Source organism: Bubalus kerabau, chromosome 1 (genome assembly GCF_029407905.1).
Source record: "Bubalus kerabau isolate K-KA32 ecotype Philippines breed swamp buffalo chromosome 1, PCC_UOA_SB_1v2, whole genome shotgun sequence".
Classification (NCBI taxonomy): Eukaryota; Metazoa; Chordata; class Mammalia; order Artiodactyla; family Bovidae; genus Bubalus; species Bubalus kerabau.
In genome coordinates this window covers 131499265-131513430 of record NC_073624.1, presented here as the reverse complement: position 1 = coordinate 131513430, position 14166 = coordinate 131499265, and the positions used below count along the sequence as shown (strand labels likewise).

At 38.5% G+C, this 14166-nt stretch overlaps 1 protein-coding gene across 3 annotated transcripts in view; it reads left to right on the top strand.

Moving 5' to 3' along the window:
• B3GALNT2 (beta-1,3-N-acetylgalactosaminyltransferase 2) overlaps positions 1 to 14166 on the top strand; it is a 66253-nt gene that overhangs the window by 18191 nt on the left and 33896 nt on the right. For all 3 annotated transcript variants that reach the window (XM_055588725.1, XM_055588741.1, XM_055588733.1), the window contains exons 3-4: positions 801 to 901; positions 5023 to 5216. In XM_055588725.1, coding sequence (XP_055444700.1) covers positions 801 to 901; positions 5023 to 5216 — 295 coding nt within the window. The remainder of the gene's footprint in view (positions 1 to 800; positions 902 to 5022; positions 5217 to 14166) is intronic.

Genomic DNA, 14166 nt, shown 5'->3' with positions numbered 1-14166 from the left:
GAAGGGAAAACCAGAGGCTGCAATTTTAGTTTTTCCCTTGTAGGACTTCACTGTAAAGGAAAGAAAGGATGGGGACAAGGAGGGAAGGACGGTGGATAAAAATTAATGTCAGGACTTCATTATACTTATTATGTGTAGGGAAGGAGCTGTGGGTTACAGGTGGCTAGTGAAGCAAGATCTCAGGAGAAGTCCTCTCCTGGGATAGTAACACTACTTTTTTTTTATTATGATTTTTATTTATTTATTTTTTGGCTGTGCTGGGTCTTTGTGGCTGCACGCGGGCTTTCTCTGGTTGTGAGCAGGAGCTAATTTCTAGTTGTGATGCACAGGCGTCTCATTGCGTTGGCTTCTCTTGTTGCTACTCATGTGGGATCTTCCTGGACCAGGGATCGAACCCATGTTCCCTGCCTTGGCCTAGAAAGGCTACTGTTGAGTAGAAGGAACACTTTCTGAAAGAGAAGGAAGTGAGTGGAGAAGTTCACCGATAGAGACAAGTTTTTAGGTGTGGGCATGAGAAGTTGGTTTTACCATAGTTTGCAGTTAAACGGCCTGAGTGTCAGCTGGTGGCCAGGCTTGCCCTAATATTGTCCTGTGGTAGAGGGCTTCCACATCAGTCACTTGGCAGTTAGCAACTTCTGATTTGCCTGTTCCCCCTTTTTGCTAGACCAAAAGAATAAAGTTAGAATTAATCCTAATAAATACTCGTTGTCTCAAAGTAAAAGCTCTGAAATGGGCATGAAGAAGCATGCATGTGCGAGGTGAAGATCAGTAACTGATGTTAATGCCAACACATCTCTCAGTGTCCTTGTGAAGTTCATAATAGGTGCTCATGGCTGCACTGTGCCTGTGGAGGACAGGGAAGATCCTTATTCCTGCAAACTACTCAACATCACGAATCCAGGTAAGTCTTTTCCTCAGCCCTACCGCTGCCGTGTACAATGGTCTTCCCTTACCCACGGGAGATGCATTCCAAGACCTCCCCTGGCCCGTGGATGCCTGAAATCTTGCATAGAACCAAATCCTATGTACACTGTTTTCCCCGGTTCCTCCATAGCTGTGATACAGTTTAATTTATAAATTAGGCACAGTAAGAGATTAACAACAGTAAATAGTAACCCAACAGTTATAGCGGCATACTGTAATAAAAGTTATGTGAGTATGATCTGTCTCTCAGAGTATCTTACTTACAAATTTAATGCTTTTTCCATATAACTAAGCACTTACCACACATGGCCATAACTTTGGCAGTTTGAATTGTGACAGCACAATTAACATAGATTTCTTTTTCCTCCTTCACAGTTTCACAGATAGACTATTGTTCTTATGGTAGATCTTAGCAACTTCAACTATGATGTTTTTTCCTTCCCTTATTCAGTGGAGAGCTTTCACTTTTTCACCTAAAGGAAGCACTTTCTGGCTTCTGTTTGGCACATCTGAGTTGCCAGCATCACCACTCTTGCCCTTGGAGGCCTTATTGACATAAAATAAGGATCACTTGAACACAAGCACTGCCGTGCGTGGATGGTTGACCAGATAACCCAGACGGCTGCTGAGTGACTATTGGGCAGGATGTGCTGGACAAGGATGAATCACGCACCAGGCAGGGTCAAGCTGGATGGCTCAAAGTTCCATCATGCTGCTCAGAAGGGCCCGCAGTTTAAAACTTATGAATTATTACTGGAATTTTTCATTTAATGTTTTTGGACAGTAGTTAAATGTAGGTAACTGAAAACTTGGGAAAGCGGAACTGCAGTTAAGGGGCGGGGGGACTACTGTGCAAATTTGATGTTAAGGAAGAGTTGTTGAGATAAATAGTATAGCAGTCTATTTTTGGCAGACTAAAATCAAACTTTCATCGAAATTTATCTTTCCTCCTTTCTGACAGACTAACCACTTTGTGCGTCTGTGAAGATTCCTTATGAATATATATATGATTTTAGGATTCAGGAGAGTTTATTTTTCAGTATGGTTCCTACACGTCTGGAAATTCCTTGTGTGTAGATAAATCCTGAGTTAGTAAAGTTTAAACTTGCAGAAAACTGCTAATTTCACCAGCCTGTTGATTTATAATAGCCTTGATACAGATCTTATGAATCACCTTTCTCTAAGAACTATTGCCTAAGGTACAAAAGAAATAGTAAAAAAAAAAAAAAAAGAGAGAAAACACAATAATTTTATTTTATTCCTTACAGTTAAAAATTTGTGGGAGCTCTGATAAGATTAAAGACAAGTGGTCCTAATTAGGTTCTCTGTGTTGCCAGGGAAACAATTTTAGGAAGGTGATAACTTTATACCTTTATTTATTAGCATTTCCTATTATGTTCAGCTCTGGTTCTGAGGGAGGTTAAACTTCCCCCCATCTTGAATCTACTGATTATGACTTCAGGTGTTTTAAGACCTGTCACATGTGTATAATTATGTGCACTTTGCCTGTGTAGGTAGCAGCAGAGTAATGGTTAGGAGTAAGGGCTCTGTAGTCAGGCTTCCTGGCTTTAAATCTAGGCTGTGCCATTTCCTAGCTGTATGGCCTTCAAACAGTTATTTACCACTTGCAACCTCAGTGTCCTGATCTGTAAACTGGAGGTAAAAGTATTATACTTACCCCGTCAGGACTGACGTGAGGATGAAATAAGTTGATACATATGAAGTATTTAGTTCTGGGATATGTTCGGTGTTTAATACTGTTACTTTTTTGAAAACCCGCCTTTTTATAAAATTGGGTTGTAATCAGCTTTTTAAATAAATTGGACCATATTTTCAGGTCTGTATTGTGAAACAGATGTTTCTTACTTAGAATGTCTATGAATTTGGTTAACGTTGTAAGTAAAGTTTTACGTATAATTGTGCTTTTCTGGGGAGAGGGTGACAGTGACCGTCTCCATTTAACATTCGCTGAGGTCCCAAAGGGGCCGCGAACCTAATAAAACACTGTATTACCCATGATGTAAGAGAACAGATTATATTTGAAATTCAAATCCAGGCCAAGCCAAATTTAAAGAAAGCTTTAACCAGACTTTCTATTATTTTAAGTGCTGTTATTCATTAATAGTAAAGGAGTGAAGATTTTCATTAATAGAAAATTTTCATGTATATAATATTTAGGTTACCAATTTGTAAAAATAGGTATAGCTAAATTAGTATTTAGAATCTAATTTTATCGCTTTGATTTAAATGGCATTTAGATTTATTTCAGTACCTTAAGGTCATCATGAACATTAATCATCATGATACCCTGGATGTATAGAAGTTTAATTAATAGGATTATCAGAGCAGCAGGCTATCTTGTGTCCAGATGGCTTGAAGTTCAAGGTACATTTGTTTTAGATAGAAAATAATTTTTCTAGATGGTTATAATTTTATTTACACATTCTCATTTATAAAATATATACATATTATTGTCAGTATTAAGATTAATACTTACGGTATTAAGTATTAATATTAAAGTATTAAGTATTAATATTTTGGTATTAATAAGATTACATTTTATTTTCAGATACACAGAAATTCTGTTTTCTTCCCACACTCTAGTGGATCATTTGGGTAAGTGTGGGAAGAAAACAGAATTTCTGTGTATCTGAAAATAAAATGTAATCTTTATTAATATTGAATGTCTTGACTGACAATATGTGTATATTTTATAAATATATATGTTATAATCTTTAATAGATGTGCTTCACTTTGGATATCCTATTTACTGAAAATATTAAAGAGAAAAATTTTTGTTATTTTCCAGTATATTTGGAGTCTAGACTGTCTGGCCAGTGCTTGCCCCAACCCATGACAAAATCTGTATCCTCCTTTTTTCCCACCTGCTCATGTTTGTAAGTGGGTAGGAGCCAACAATTCTATTTAGTCCTATTTTATTGAGCAGCTACTAAGCGTAAAATAGCACACTAGGAACTCTAAGGTAGGGATCCAAATGATCCTCTGCAGTGTGGGAAGGAAACAGAATTTCTGCTTGTCTGAAAATAAAATGTAACCTTAATTAATATTGAATACATTGACAATGCATATATATTTTATAAATATGAGTATGTGTGCAAATGTTTTTAACTAACAGGACCTGCATCAGGGACTGTGTGACCTGCAGAGTTGGAAAATCATAGCTCTAAAACATACAAAGAATGTAGAATAATCTTTTAAAATAAGTTTGTAGATTCTTTCTCAAGCTGGCATTGATATTTTCAGCCATATTAACTGTTTCATGTAGTCTATCCTGATTCATTTATGGTAGCTGAGAAAGTCATCCCAAAAGGCCTGCTTTTGTCATTGATTAGACTCTGGGGGAATAGAAAGAGCACTGAATCTGAAGTCAGTAGGTATGGGTTTGATTTCTGCTCTGTCACTTGCTGTGACCTTAATCAGATACATCTCTGGAGCTCATTTTCTGACTGTAAACTGGAGATAATGCCACAACCACAGAGGGTAGTTGTAAAGATTAAATCTGATGGTATGTGGCACATGGTAGGTGGTCAGAAATGCTGTGCTTAATGTGTTTATCTTTGTCAGTACTATAGGCTAGAGCTTTCCAGTGCTATTTGAATTGATTCCAGTTACTTTTGTACAGTCATAACTGCCCGACATCACAAAAAGTGCTCAACGTGCAGTAGGATTTTTGGAATTTGCAGAGCAAGACTAAATGTACTCATTATTTATGACTGCAGTTAGTACTGTTTTAATATCACCATTTATCCAACCTTTCCCCATTTATCCAATCTTTAATATTCCCCTATAGTGTTTATACATACAGAGGCACATATGCATATGCAAAAGTTTATTAAAGTACCTCTAATAATTATTTTGCTAAGATGTGGCTGAAAATTTTGTTCTTAACAAATAAATTGTTGTTGTTTTTTTTTTTTTTCTGAAAGCAGTGTTTTTCTGAAGCACTTTAAAAATGTATTGCCATTTGTGAATCTAGATAACAAATCTAGATTTTGCTATCAAGCATACTTCATATTGGTAAAATAAAAGATTGTGTTTGATTGTGTAAAACTCCTTTTCTCATTATTACTTCCTTAGTTCTGAATCAGGAGATTGAAGCATTCAGTTTTTCGGAAGACACTTCATCAGGGCTGTCTGAGGACCGAGTTGTCAGCGTGAGCTTCCGGGTTCTCTATCCAATCGTTATTACGAGTCTGGGGGTGTTTTACGACGCCAGTGATGTGGGTTTCCAGAGGAACATCACTGTCAAGCTTTATCAGGCAGAACAGGAGGTATGCGCTGCTTCGTACATGCTTTTCCCCATTTTTATTTTTCAAAATCATCAGCTTTTTCCTTGTGGCAGTGCGTAGGTTGGGAGACTTCCAACTGTCTTCCCTTATGATTAGACACATTGTAGTGTAGTGTATTATAATGCTGGTTTGAGAAGAGACTACTGATGAATAAACATGTTATACCCAGGAAAGGAGGAGTTGGACCAGATTAGAAATTTCCAACCTAAAATCCCTGAAAGCTTAAGGAATTTAAAAAGCTGTTGACAAGTATTAAATATTTGGGACTCATAGGTGTAAGCAAGTATGATTGCATCTTCCTTCCAACCCTGAAAGTCTATCAACATAATACAGGCTAACAGATACATCAGACCTTTTTTATAATAAGAGCATAGAGGAAATAAAAGTTTAAAACAGCTGGGGTTACTGTTTCTGATATCTGAGAAAACCCATTTGTTTCCTCAAATTTGTTCAGAGTTTGTCTGAAGGAGTGTAGCAAGGCATTGTATTTGAAAAGATCTGTCCCAGGACTTTAAACTATAGAAATCTTAAAAGAATTATACAGTGAGTGCTATATATCCAGAGAAGGAAATGGCAACCCACTCCAGTACTCTTGCCTGGAAAATCCCATGGACGGAGGAGCCTGGTAGGCTACAGTCCGTGGGGTCGCAAAGAGTTGGACACGACTGAGCAACTTCACTTCACTCACTTCATACTTTCTCACTGGAGGAGGAAATGGCAACCCACTCCAGTATTCTTGCCTGGAGAATCCCATGGAAAGAGGAGCCTGGCGGGCCATGGTCCATGGAGTCGCAGAGAGTCAGACATGACTGAACTGACTAACCACACACGCACACCATATATCCACCAAGTAAATTCTATAGTAGTTAACATTTTGCTGTATTTGCTTTATGACATCTATTCATTTCAGTTCAGTCACTCAGTTGTGTCCGACTGTTTGCGACCCCATGAATCACAGCACATCAGGCCTCCCTGTCCATCACCAACTCCCGGAGTTCACTCAGACTCACGTCCATCGAGTCAGTGATGCCATCCAGCCATCTCATCCTCTGTCGTCCCCTTCTCCTCCTGCCCCCAATCCCTCCCAGCATCAGAGTCTTTTCCAATGAGTCAACTCTTCACATGAGGTGGCCAAAGTACTGGAGTTTCAGCTTTAGCATCATTCCTTCCAAAGAAATCCCAGGGCTGATCTCCTTCAGAATGGACTGGCTGGATCTCCTTGCACTATAGTCATTCATCAATCTAGCTTTTAAAAAAATACATATATTTTAGGGACTTTCCTAAAAAGTTGTGGTCTAGTTGTTAAGACTGTGTACTTCCAACTCAGGGCACACAGGTTTCATCCCTGGTCAGGTAACTAAGATCCCACACGCTGCACAGCACAGCCAAAAAAAAATGTGTTTTAGATTAACTCACAGGCTTCAATAATATTTCAGCCCTAAACACTTCAGTGTGCTTATCATTAACTAGATTTTAATATTTGTTTACATTTTAAAAAAATCACAGAGAATAATGTGCATAAACTACATAAACCTGTGTAATCCAGGCTCCTGTCACCCTGCCCCATTCCCTAGAGGCAATCACTATTCTCATTGTTTTTAACCATGGGCCAGTGTTGCCTATTGTAGGAGTTCATTTATAAAGAGAAGCATATACTAAGCAGTCTTCAGAGTAAGGCTTCTTTCACTCAATGTGATGTTTTTGAAACTCATCCATGTTTTTGTATATATCAGCAGATTTTTCCTTTTCCTTGTTGTAATTGCTAAATTGTATTCCAGCAATACATGGTATTTATCTGTTCTGTCAATGGGGAACAGGGATGTTTCCAGGGTTTTTCCCCTTTTTTCTTTTATTGTTGTTGGGTTACATTTATTAACTTTGGAGTATTAAAGCAACTTGCTATTCTTCTTGATCATGATGTATTAATTCTTTTTACGTATGGCTGGAAATTGTGTTTCTTATGGACAGCATATAGTTGCTGCTGCTACTGCTAAGTCGCTTCAGCCCTGTCTGACTCTGTGCAACCCCACAGATGGCAGCCCACTAGGCTCCTCTGTCCCTGGGATTCTCCAGGCAAGAATACTGGAGTGGGTTGCCATTTCCTTCTCCAATGCATGAAAGTGAAAAGTGAAAGTGAGGTCACTCAGTCCTGCCCGCCTCCCAGCAACCCCATGGACTGTAGCCCACCAGGCTCCTCCGCCCATGGGATTTTCCAGGCAAGAGTACTGGAGTGGAGTGCCATTGCCTTCTCCAAGCATATAGTTAGGTATTCCTTTTTATCCAAGTCTGAGAATCCCTGCTATTTATAAGGGCTATTTATTCCATTTACACTTAAGGCAATTACTAAAGTGGTTGGATTTCAGTTTTTCTTTTTGCTATTTGTTTTCTATTTATCCTGTGTTTTTTGTTTCTCTTTTCTTCCTTTTCTACCTCTTTTGGGTTGAGTATTTTTTAGAATTCCATTTTAATATTTCTATTTTCCATTTAGCTACAGCTCTTTGTATTATTATTTTGTGTCAGTCTGGTTGACATAAGAATGACAATGTATGTTCTGAACTTTTTCAGTCTTCTTTAGCATTGTACCCCTTCATGTAAAATATAAGAACCTTGGAACTATATAATTCCATTTACTGTTCCCCATCTTTTTGTTCTAATTGTCATATGCCTTATATCTATGTGTGCTATAAATCCCACAACACAGTATTATAATTTTTGCTCTAAACAGCTAAATATGTATTAGAGGAAAAAGTTGTCTTGGCTACTTTAAAGACTTTCTCTTTATACACACTTGGTTTTATGCCATTTGGCTGTGTTATATCTTGGTGTGGTTTTTCTTTGTGTGTTCCGCTCAGGGTTTGCCAAGTTCCTTCAACCTGTAAATTTATGTCTTTTAACAAATTTAGAGAACTTTTACCTATTTTTCCTAAAGAAAATTTTTTCCCAGCCCCATTTCTGTCCATTCCTTCTGGGATTTCAGTTACTTATAGTTTCTTTTTCTCTAAAATATCCCATTTTTCTAAGTTTCCTGTTTTTCTAAATTCATCTTGAACATATTTTCTGTGTGGCTTTGACCTAGATTATAATGATGGCTTTAAAATCCTGTCTGCTATACTAAATTTGAATCATCTTGGCGTGTCTTTGTTGATTATCATCTTTTCTCTTGCATACAGTAACATTTTCCTGTTTTATTTTACATCGAGTAACTTTGGATTGAATCCTAGATACTGTGAATAATTCATTGTAGGATTGTGGATCCTGTTGTAGTCTTTGAGGAGAGTTGCTTTTGTTTGTTTGTTTCTTTTTTATATGTATATAAATACATTTATTTTAATTGGAGGCTAATTACTTTACAATATTATATTGGTTCTGCCATACATTGACATGAATCTGCCTTGGGTGTACACGTGTTCCTCATCCTGAACCCCCCTTCCACCTCCCTCCCCATCACATCCCTCTGGGTCATCCGAGTGCACCAGCCCCGAGTATCCTGTATCATGCATTGAACCTGGACTGGCGATTTGTTTCACATATATTATACATGTTTCACTGCCATTCTCCCAAATCATCCCACCCTCGCCCTCTCCCACAGAGTCCAAAAGACTGTTCTATACATCTGTGTCTCTTTTGCTGTCTCGCATACAGGGTTATCATTACCATCTTTCTAAATTCCATATATATGCGTTGGTATACTGTATTTGTGTTTTTCTTTCTGGCTTACTTCACTCTGTATAATAGGCTCCAGTTTCATCCACTTCATTAGAACTGATTCAAATGTATTCTTTTTTATGGCTGAATAATACTCCATTGTGTATATGTACCACAGCTTTCTTATCCCTTCATCTGCTGATGGACATCTAGGTTGCTTCCATGCCCTGGCTATTATAAACAGTGCTGCGATGAACATTGGGGTACACGTGTCTCTTTCAGTTCTGGTTTCCTCCGTCTGTATGCCCAGGAGTGGGATTGCTGGGTCGTATGGCAGTTCTATTTCCAGTTTTTTAAGGAATCTCCACACTGTTCTCCATAGCGGCTATACTAGTTTACATTCCCACCAGCAGTGTAAGAGGGCTCCCTTTTCTCCACACCCTCTCCAGCATTTATTGCTTGCAGACTTTTGGATCACAGCCATTCTGACTGGCCTGAAATGGTACCTCATTGTGGTTTTGATTTGCATTTCTCTGATAATGAGTGATGTTGAGCATCTTTTCATGTGTTCATTAGCCATCTGTATGTCTTCTTTGGAGAAATGTCTGTTTAGTTCTTTGGCCCACTTTTTGATTGGGTCATTTATTTTTCTGGAATTGAGCTTCAGGAGTTGCTTGTATATTTTTGAGATTAGTTCTTTGTCAGTTGCTTCATTTGCTATTATTTTCTCCCATTCTGAAGGCTGTCTTTTCACCTTGCTTATAGTTTCCTTTGTTGTGCAGAAGCTATTAAGTTTAATTCGGTTCCATTTGTTTATTTTTGCTTTTATTTCCAATATTCTGGGAGATGGGTCATAGAGGATCCTACTGTGATTTATGTTGGAGAGTGTTTTGCCTATGTTCTCCTCTAGGAGTTTTATAGTTTCTGGTCTTACGTTTAGATCTTTAATCCATTTTGAGTTTATTTTTGTGTATGGTGTTAGAAAGTGTTCTAGTTTCATTCTTTTACAAGTGGTTGACCAGATTTCCCAGCACCACTTGTTAAAGAGATTGGCTTTAATCCATTGTATATTCTTGCCTCCTTTGTCAAAGATAAGGTGTCCATAGGTGCATGGATTTGTCTCTGGGCTTTCTATTGCTCCATTGATCTATATTTCTATCTTTGTGCCAGTATCATACTGTCTTGATGACTGTGGCTTTGTAGTAGCGCCTGAAGTCAGGCAACTTGATTCCTCCAGTTCCATTCTTCTTTCTCAAGATTGCTTTGGCTATTCGAGGTTTTTTGTATTTCCATACAGCTCTGTGAAAAATACCGTTTGTAGCTTGATAGGAATTGCATTGAATCTATAGATTGCTTTGGGTAGTATACTCATTTTCACTGTATTGATTCTTCTTATCCATGAACATGGTATATTTCTCCATCTATTAGTGTCCTCTTTGATTTCTTTCACCAGTGTTTTATAGTTTTCTATATATAGGTCTTTAGTTTCTTTAGGTAGATATATTCCTAAATATTTTATACTTTTCGTTGCAGTGGTGAATGGAATTGTTTCCTTAATTTCTCTTTGTATTTTCTCATTATTAGTGTATAGGAATGCAAGGGATTTCTGTGTGTTGATTTTATATCCTGCAACTTTACTATATTCATGCTCTAGTAATTTTCTGGTGGACTCTTTAAAGTTTTACTTCTTCTTTTCCAATTTGGATTCCTTTATTTCTTTTTCTGCTCTGATTGCTGTGGCCAAAACTTCTAAAACTATGTTGAATAGTAGTGGTGAAAGTGGGACACCCTTGTCTTGTTCCTGACTTTAGGGGAAACACTTTCAAATTTTCACCATTGAGGATAATGTTTTCTGTGGGTTTGTCATATATAGCTTTTATTATGTTGAGGTTCAGTTCAGTCGCTCAGTCGTGTCTGACTCTTTGCGACCCCATGAATTGCAGCACACCAGGCCTCCCTGTCCATCACCAATTCCTGGAGTTTACCCAAATTCATGTCCATCGAGTCAGTGATGCCATCCAGCCATCTCATCCTCTGTCGTCCCCTTCTCCTCCTGCCCCCAATCCCTCCCAGCATCAGAGTCTTTTCCAATGAGTCAACTCTTAGCACGAGGTGACCAAAGTATTGGAGTTTCAGCAATAGCATCAGTCATTCCAAAGAACACCCAGGACTGATCTCCTTTAGAATGGACTGGTTGGATCTCCTTGCAGTCCAAGGGACTCTCAAGAGTCTTCTCCAACACCACAGTTCAAAAGCGTCAATTCTTCGGCACTCAGCTTTCTTCACAGTCCAACTCGCACATCCATACATGACCACTGGAAAAACCATAACCTTGACAAGACGGACTTTGTTGGCAAAGTAATGTCTCTGCTTTTGAATATGCTATCTAGGTTGGTCATAACTTTCCTTCCAAGGAGTAAGCGTCTTTTAATTTCATGGCTGCAGTCACCATCTGCAGTGATTTTGGAGCCCCCAAAAATAAAGTCTGACACTGTTTCCACTGTTTCCCCATCTATTTCCCATGAAGTGATGGGACCGGATGCCATGATCTTTGTTTTCTGAATGTTGAGCTTTAAGCCAACTTTTTCACTCTCCTCTTTCACTTTCATCAAGAGGCTTTTGAGTTCCTCTTCACTTTCTGCCATAAGGGTGGTGTCATCTACATATCTGAGGTTATTGATATTTCTCCCGGCAATCTTGATTCCAGCTTGTGCTTCTTCCAGTCCAACGTTTCTCATGATGTACTGTGCATAGAAGTTAAATAAGCAGGGTGACCATATACAGCCTTGACGTACTCCTTTTCCTATTTGGAACCAGTCTGTTGTTCCATGTCCAGTTCTAACTGTTGCTTCCTGACCTGCATACAGGTTTCTCAAGAGGCAGGTCAGGTGGTCTGGTATTCCCATCTGTTTCAGAATTTTCCACAGTTTATTGTGAACCACATAGTCAATAAAGCAGAAATAGATGTTTTTCTGGAACTCTCTTGCTTTTTCGATGATCCAGCAGATGTTGGCAATTTGATCTCTGGTTCCTCTGCCTTTTCTAAAACCACCTTGAACATCTGGAAGTTCATAGTTCACGTATTGCTGAAGCCTGGCTTGGAGAATCTTGAGCATTACTTTACTAGCGTGTGAGATGAGTGCAATTGTGTGGTAGTTTGAGCATTCTTTGGCATTGCCTTTCTTTGGGACTGGAATGAAAACTGACCTTTTCCAGTCCTGTGGCCACTGCCGAGTTTTCCAAATGTGCTGGCATATTGAGTGCAGCACTTTCCCAGCATCATCTTTCAGGATTTGAAAGAGCTCAACTGGAATTCCATCACCTCCACTAGCTTTCTAAGGCCCACTTGACTTCACATTCCAGGATGTCTGGCTCTAGGTGAGTGATCACACCATCGTGATTGTCTTGGTTGTGAAGATCTTTTTTGTACAGTTCTTCTGTATATTCTTGCCACCTCTTCTTAATATTTTCTGCTTCTGTTAGGTCCATAGCATTTCTGTCCTTTAATGAGCCCATCTTTGCATGAAATGTTCCTTTGGTATCTCTAATTTCCTTGAAGAGATCTCTAGTCTTTCCCATTCTGTTGTTTTCCTCTATTTCTTTGCATTGATCACTGAGGAAGGCTTTCTTATCTCTTCTTGCTATTCTTTGGAACTCTGCATTCAGATGCTTATATCTTTGCTTTTCTCCTTTACTTTTTGCTTCTCTTCTTTTCACAGATATTTGTAAGGCCTCCCCAGACAGCCATTTTGCTTTTTTGCATTTCTTTTCCATGGGGATGGTCTTGATCCCTGTCTCCTGTACAATGTCATGAACCTCCGTCCATAGTTCATCAGGCACTCTATCAGATCTAGTCCCTTAAATCTGTTTTCTCACCTCCACTGTATAATCATAAGGGATTTGATTTAGGTCATATCTGAATGGTCTAGTGGTTTTCCCTACTTTCTTCATTTTAAGTCTGAATTTGGCAATAAGAAGTTCATGATCTGAGCCACAGTCAGCTCCTGGTCTTGTTTTTACGACTGTATAGAGCTTCTCCATCTTTGGCTGCAAAGAATATAATCAGTCTGATTTCGGTGTTGACCATCAGGTGGTGTCCATGTGTAGAGTCTTCTCTTGTGTTGTTGGAAGAGGGTGTTTTCTATGACCAGTGCGTTCTCTTGGCAAAACTCTGTTATTCTTTGACCTGCTTTATTCTGTATTCCAAGGCCAAATTTGCCTGTTACTCTAGGTGTTTCTTGACTTCCTACTTTTGTATTCCAGTCCCCTGTAATGAAAAGGACATCTTTTTTGATGTTAGTTCTAAAAGGTCTTGGAGGTCTTCAGAGAACCGTTCAGCTTCTTCAGCGTTACTGGTTGGGGCATAGACTTGGATTACTGTGATATTGAATGGTTTGCTTTGGAAGGTTCCTTCTATTCCTGCTTTCTGGAGAGTTTTTATCATGAATGGATGTTCAATTTTGTCAAAGACTTTCTCTGCATCTTTTGAGATAATCATATGGCTTTTATTTTTGAATTTGTTAATGTGGTGTATTACATTTGTAGATACTGAAGAATCCTTGCATCCCTGGGATAAAGCCCACTTGGTCATGATGTATGATCTTTTTAATGTGTTGCTGGATTCTGATTGCTAAAATTTTGTTGAGGATTTTTGTGTCTATGTTCATCAGTGATATTGGCCTGTAGTTTTCTTTTTTTGTGGCATCTTTGTCAGGTTTTGGTTTTAGGGTGATGGTGGCCTCATAGAATGAGTTTGGAAGTTTACCTTCCTCTGCAATTTTCTGGAAAAGTTTGAGTAGGATAGGTGTTAGCTCTTCTCTAAATTTTTGGTAGAATTCAGCTGTGAAGCTGTCTGGACCTGGGCTTTTGTTTGCTGGAAGTGTTCTGATTACAGTTTCAATTTCCGTGCTTGTGATGGGTCTGTTAAGATTTTCTTTTTCTCCCTGGTTCAGTTTTGCAAAGTTGTACTTTTCTAAGAATTTGTCCATTTCTTCCAAGTTGTCCATTTTATTGGCATATAATTGTTGATAGTAGTCTCTTATGATCCTTCGTATTTCTGTGTTGTCTGTTGTGATCTCTCCATTTTCATTTCTAATTTTATTGATTTGATTTTTCTCCCTTTGTTTGTTGATGAGTCTGGCTAATGGTTTGTCAATTTTATTTATCCTCTCAAAGAACCAGCTTTTGGCTTTGTTGATTTTTGCTATGGTCTCTTTTGTTTGTTTTGTTGTTTGTTTCTTTTAGCCGTCAGTTGAATTGCTGGGCATAGACCCTGAACCCTGTCTCC